Consider the following 7,348-nt stretch of genomic DNA (forward strand, 5'->3'; position numbering starts at 1 on the left):
ACATCTTTCATTTCTTTCACCAATTCCAAAATTTCCTATAGTTTCCCCTTTCTGCAATATTTTCTCTTTCTAACCTTATCATTGAATTCCCCCATAATAATAGTGTAGTGTGTTTTCTGCTCATCTATAAGACTCTCAATTTCGGTGTATATTTCTTCAACCTCTTCATCATCATGGCTCGAAGTTGGTGCATAAATCATTATAACCTTTAGCTTGTAACTCTTAGAAATCCTGAGTAGTAGTAGCCTTGACACCCTTGGTGATGTACTTTTGAATTCCAAAATGTTGTTTTTTATATCTTTATGGACCAGAAACCCAACTCCACCTTCGCTCCTTTCACTGTTTCCATTGGTGTACAGCAGATTTCCACTTGATAAACTTACAACTGATTCATTTCTTCTTCTTGTTTCAGCCAAACCGATGATATTCTAATTCACATTTTTTATTCCTTTTCCACTCTAATATCCTGTCTTCACCGATGAGCGACCTTACGTTGTAACAGGCCACGTTGAGTTTCCGTGCATGGCAGCTTGGTCGTACCCAGAGATTCTTAGCACTCTCTGCTTCCACTCTGATTCTCTCACTGCCGTAAGAGGGGAAGTTAAAGTCGCTGGGGACTGAGGGCCATTTGTTTCGTCGTGCTGTCATATGCTGGAGGGTTTGGTCATTTCCTCTTCACGTTGACCAGGCGTCTTGAAGAGAACCACTCTACACGTTCGTTGCCACCTAAGTGACGTAACAGGACTTACCATCGAGGTGTGCACGAGTGGATTTTAGGGAGGCAGGCCAACCGGATTTCTAAATCTTCTGTAATAGAAATATATTGGATCCATCAGTGTTTTAGACTGTGTCTGATAACACACAGAATACCTGTTCCCCTCTAAGCCCCTTCTTACATCATACATTTTAATTAGCCATGGTTCTTTGAAGGATCATCTTCTTCAGTTCAATCTAGCTACATCAGATACCTGTTTCTGGGCGCCCCTGAAGATTGGGGTCATATCTTATTTTTTTGCCCAATTTACCAAGATTTAAGTTATTGTTTGGTTTTTAGGAGCATCAGCAACTAAGGCCATATTGCTCCGGGATATGCGGTGGTCATTCCCTGACCTTTCTGCATCCTCCGTGTTTGGCGGTCACGGGCTCGAACCCCAGTCTAATCAAGAAGCGTGTGCTACGCACTGCTGCTCCTGCCCACCTGCCTACGGAGGCGCCCACCAAGATTTAAGACAAACATTATTTAGTACAGTAAATAATTTTTCTCCTCGAAATGAAAGGTATCTTAATGCAAATCAAAATTCTTTCAGCTCTACAGGATTTTGCTACACAAGTTTTTAACAGACGACGCGAATTACTGAATTGAACTTCTGTAATCAACAAAACTACTTTTACGACCCTCCTCTGTTGAAATTCAGCTTTATTTACTTGGGCTTCATTAATTCCTTAGGGTATAGTTAAACTTTATTATCTCTCTCTCTCTCTGTTTTTTTTTATATATTTTTTTTCATAAATATTTTTTCTATAATAATAATTATTTTGGCATTTTCTCTATTTATTTATTTTCTTTTTTATCATCTATCTTTCTATACATTAAGATAATTTTCCTCCTAGTGATATTTATTCAGCCAATGGGAGAAGAGAAATGAGCGTTACGAGTAATAATACATAACAAATACTAAAATACGAACAGAAGCTTGTTTTACTGTGGTAAAACAAGCTTCTGTTTAAGCATGGTTACGCGCTATGTTTATCTAACATGACCACGCGGTACCATTTTTGATTTCCATATATAACGAATATATGTATTCATAGCAGAGGAAGAGACACACACAGTGTCGAAAGCTTCTATAAGTACATATTTTATTTTACTTTACCTTATCAAAAGAAGCGAGCACAACCAGCAGGGGGCAAAGCCCCTAGTCTATACATTAAAAAAGTTTTCCTCCTAGTGATATTTATTCGAGCCAATGGGAGAAGAGGGCGGGGAAATTACGTCACTACAACTGCGCAGGTAAACAATTACATCGGTCATTTCCTGATTAGATTTCAGTCAGTGCGTTATAATGTTAGTATATTAGTATAATGTGTTATTATTATACAAATAATAACAAACTATACAAATATTTACAAAAAACAATAATATTTACAATCGTAGTTCTATATCGGGACGATGGGCCCCTTCATTAGCTGATATTAATATACAAAAACGTTACAGTGGTACATCAAATGATGCAAGCGTGGTCATGTATTAGACAGTGAAGCACGTGCACAAGGTTGGTGAACGTTAAATGAGTTACTGGGCAGAACGCAAATGGGTTAATGGGAACGCAAATGGGTTAATGGGAACGCAAATGGGTTACTGGGCAGAATCAGACACTTGCTTTTGACAATGTAGAGGCGTACATGGAGCGCATGCCAACGTTTGGCGCATTGCAAGACAACTGCCTCCATAACGTATTTAGTATTTTGTAAATATTTTAGTCCTGCACGCTCCTGACAGTTCTCAGCAAGCTTCTTGAACATCTCCTGCGAAACAGGATAGAGAAGCACTATAGAAACGCAGGCCTAGAGTCACTCAAACAATTTGGATTTCGAAAAGGATACTCCACCACCGATGCCCTACGCAGCATCATCAATGCTGCAACAGAAACAGACATCAAATACTTTCTTGCCATCGCGGTTGACTTTGCCGGGGCGTTTGACACCCTCTGGTGGCCAAGCGTCCTCAGCAGGCTCCGTGAGGCCAAACTCCCAAGTAATCTATACAACTGCATCAGCAGTTACCTGTGCGACAGGTAAGTAAAAGTCACTGCTCCTTACTGTACAATAACCAGACGCATCTACAGAGGATGCCCACAGGGCTCCGTCCTGGGCCCACTGCTCTGAAACGTGGTCCTGGACGGATTCCTCAACCTCGGAAATGCAGCCTCCCAGGCGTATGCGGATGACCTTGTCCTGACACTGGCAGAAAACTCCAGGGCACAGCTGGAAAAGACAGCAAACCGGGCGCTCGCCACTCTACAACAATGGGCTGACGAAAATAACCTGAAGATATCATCCACTAAGACAAGCTCCATCCTACTTCGGGGAACCCTGGACACCAGGAGACCCCCCCCCCCAAATAAAAGTACAAGGAACCACTGTCAAGCTGACCACAGAAATGAAATTTCTCGGGGTTGTCCTTGATAGAAACCTATCCTTCACTCCCCACCTTAACTATCTCAGAAATAAAATCAGAAATTACTCGTCACTATTTGCAAGAATCACCCGCAAGGACTGGGGCATAAAGAAGAAAACTCTTGCTCTTTTTCAAAAAACTGTGTTCCTGCCAGTCATCCTCTATGCCTCGGGTGTCTGGTACAAGAAAGCAACCACTGCAACTAATAAAAGAAAACTAGAAACCATACAGAGGTACACCTTGCTGACTATCTCACGAGCTTGCAACACAGTGAGTACACACGCGCTTCAGGTTCTCACGGGTGCTCTCCCCTTGGACCTGGAAGTGATACGCAGTGGACTCCTCTACAGCCTTTCCAGAGGCATACCGGATTCTTGCCTAAATTTCACATTAAATGTAGCCAGCAAACCGAAAATAGAGAAAAGAAGACTAACTGTACATCTCCAGCAAACCTGGCAAACACGGTGGCAAAACTCAACAAAAGGGCAAATAACGCGAAAATTCCTTCCAACTGTCTCGGCCGTATACCCAAAATACCCAAGCTGGCTCTCCCCAGGATTACTGGCCACGTACTTCCTAACTGGCCACGGCGCCATCAGATTCAAACTGATGACCTTTGGACTGAGAAACACTGCACTCTGTCATTGTGGTTTAGTGGAAACGTGGGAGCATTTAATGTACCACTGCAAGCTTTATGAAGACCTCTGATGCCGCCTAATTACAGAATTACATTATGTACCAGAGAATCAAGAGGAACGCTTACTGGAGGAGGAGCGCAGCTACAAAGCACTGGCAAACTTTGCACAAGATCTTTTTGACAGAAGGCATACTCTTCCGCTCCCACAGCCACAATAGCGATTCTCAGGCCCACAATATATGACTTTGCAAACAACCATATATAAGGTGCACGGACAGTCACCATCATGACAATCCACAAAGGGATTGCATCCCAGGAAGAAACAGCATAAACTGAAGAAATCACATACTGGACCAAACACCCACAACCACAGACCTGACTAATGGACCTTTCCTGGCGCTAAGTGATAACTATGGACAGGATCCTACACCCGGACTCGACAAACTCGGATCCAACAAATGGACCCAGGATTCAATAACTAATGACCATGACTCCAGACAGAGACATAAGTAATCACAGACTGTACTAAAAACCCACAACTACGGACCTGACTAAGGCACCTGTCCTGCTGCCAAGTGACAACCACAGACAGGAACTAACACACGGACTGGACAACTAGGACCCAACCAAGGACCTGACTCAAGCAGACATGCAGCCGCCAGGCCATACGGCGACCTGTGCCGGCTCCCTTGCCGGGCACACTTTCCTCCCTCCCCTGGCAGAGGGAGAGGCGACAGCCTTCTTGTTACCTCCCCCCTGCCATCTCACATCTTTCTCTCTGGTGGGGCATGGGCATGTCCCACTGGCACATGCTGGGGTCGTCTACTCTATCGACTCCAGTCTTTCCTAGCTATTCCCACCCTAGCCTTCAGTCTCCTTCCCTCTCTATCTCTATGCCAGCTCAAGACCCACACCAAAATTCTAGCTTCATTAAATTATTTCGCCCTCTCCTCGGCCATTAAATTTTCAAACCTGGAAACATGTATGTGATCATCATACATCGTGCAAAAAAATATATATATATCAGGAAAATAGGTGGCAGGACCTGCCAGAGTTAATGCAAATTACTAGGTACCTGGTCTGCCTCCACGGGGCGAAAGTGGGGCAACGTCGGGCCTCAGCAGGGGCCTGGCGGCTAAATGGCCAGAAGAACAACGGTACATGACACCACACATTTCAAGATCCATACACTTTTAAATCTCTGGCCTTTACAGTGAACTGTATCATCACACAAAGTAAACTACGCGGAGATGGGGGGACACACCTGGTGCCGTTTGACCCTAAATACACTTTACACTTTCGGATGCAACGATATTCCTCATGCATAATGGTACCCGAAGCAAAAGGCCTTTTCCTAAGTGACCTATGTAAACACAGGTAAATAATTACAGTGGTATTTTATTCGACCTTGAGAATGTTGCATGGAGGATGGGACAACCAATGGAAGAATAAGGATGCCGGTCACGTGGTACAAATGGACGGGGAAATTACGTCACTACAAATGCACAGGTCATTTCCTGATTAGATATCGATTAGTGAATTTCGACAGGTGTCTTTCACATAGAAAAGATTTGACTTACTCCAACATTCCTCTCCATTTTACGTACAAAAGCGTACGCAGGGGTTGGCGAGCTCCCTAGTTATTATTTTATTATTTATTTTTTTCGTTTTTGAAACAAATATTTTTTATTTAAATATTTTTATTCTAAAATTCTTATTTATGCTAGTCCCTTTGGGGACGGGTTTTTTCCCCTTCGGTAGCAGGATTCGTTGGTCTCCAGCAATTTATTAGAGACAGGATTTTCACCTGCTCATACTCAGATTTGGGCTTCCAGGAACTGCTGGCATCCACTGGTATTACAATTTCTCCAGTGGATGCAGAGAAAGTGTAATACCACTCTTGAAAAAAATACCATTTTGAAAAAAATATATATATAACTGGAATTATAAGCAAACACATACTGTATTTCGAAAGCCTGTATTTACAATCCAATCCTAAACAATTTCACCGTACATGTATGGTGCACCCTAAAGAGATTATTTTTATTCTGTCATTTTTCCATTTCGAAATCATAGTAGATTGAAACAGGCTTCATTAACCCCCACGTTGAAAGCAGGCTCCATGAATCTGCTTAGAAGTCTTGTTCTAATTATTGGATTTAATGCTTACTTCATTGTTGTTGGGTCGCTACATTTTTGCAGTCATCCTTTGATTTAATGCATATAGTTAACACATTAAAAATATCTCCTGAAGTGGCTATTTATTTTAATCATTAGTGATAATTCCTGTGGTTATTTATTTTAATCATTAGTGATAATTACTGAAATTTCAGAGATATGTCAAGTTTGTAAAGTAATGATAAAGAACAAATACGCAACTGAAATCGCTATTGTAAATGAACCATTTTTATCACAAAATGATAGGCATTACTTTATTTTATTTATTTGTTTTTATTATTTTCCAGTTCCTCATGACGAGTTCAGACGGCTGAATACTACTTACTTCTTGGTATCGCTTGAAATGGCGGTTTTTGATGACGCATTAACAGAATGCAATAAATTAGGTTCGATGTTGGGGAAGATAGAAGATTCAGAAACCAACCTTTTTATTCAGGAAGAAATGCAAAGAAGAAAAACAACGATGGCATGGATTGGACTGACTGATATTGGCCATGAGGGAAAATGGCTTTGGCCAGATGCAAGCGAATTACAAACTGACATCTTCTGGGGTCCCAATGAACCCAATAACCTTGACAACCTTGAAAACTGTGCGGAGATAATTGTAGATGACGATAAAGGGAAACAATGGAATGATGTCCAGTGTGATGTACCGAAAAATTTCATCTGTCAGTTTCTTGGTGAGAACTGATCGAATCCCCCAAACTTCCATAGTTTCCTTTCACCTGTAGAGATCTCACAATATTTATAACTTCACAGACATAAACAAACAGACGAGGAGGAGGGAATAATCTCACTTGTTCATATATAAAAGTTTATAATTGGTTAGAGTATCTGGATGTTATAATTTATCACAAAAAGAAAATAGATATGCATTTATTTTCCTTGCTATCAGACCTTTTTATTACCAAGCCATTTTCATAACAGGCGTTACTTACTAACCTTTTGCCTGCGCGACCCAGAAAATCAACCACGGCGCCGTTCGTAGATTCCAAAAATCACACTATTCGACGACCCCATATAATTGACAGGCATTGACCAAATTTCGTCATATTCTCCAAATGTAAAAAATAACAAAAACCAACTAAAAAAAAATCTAAAATTTACAAACTGATTTAAAAACTTATTTTAATCAATGTGACACTTGTATTAGCATTAGTAAAGCCAAACGACGCAAAGGAAGTGGACTTCTTATGCAACAGTCAAAATATAAATCAATAAATAATAATAATAATAATAAAATAAAACAGAATATTCATACTGTTCCTAATCCGATAAAATAACCACCTAATTCCAACACTTTTAATTTATTCAGACTCTCTGCCACGTTCGGAGGCAACTTATTCCAATGTTCG

The 7,348-nt window shown here is 41.0% G+C and overlaps 1 protein-coding gene across 1 annotated transcript in view; it reads left to right on the forward strand.

Moving 5' to 3' along the window:
* Positions 1-6,684, forward strand: part of LOC150091224 (uncharacterized) — a 62,521-nt gene extending 55,837 nt beyond the window's left edge. Inside the window, exon 4 of the mRNA XM_090389655.1 lies at positions 6,281-6,684. Coding sequence (XP_090245781.1) covers positions 6,281-6,684 — 404 coding nt within the window. The remainder of the gene's footprint in view (positions 1-6,280) is intronic.
* The last annotated feature ends 664 nt before the right edge of the window (positions 6,685-7,348 follow it).

This window comes from Mastigoproctus giganteus, chromosome 1 (assembly GCF_048544385.1).
Source record: "Mastigoproctus giganteus isolate SK-2022 chromosome 1, ASM4854438v1, whole genome shotgun sequence".
Classification (NCBI taxonomy): domain Eukaryota; kingdom Metazoa; phylum Arthropoda; class Arachnida; order Uropygi; family Thelyphonidae; genus Mastigoproctus; species Mastigoproctus giganteus.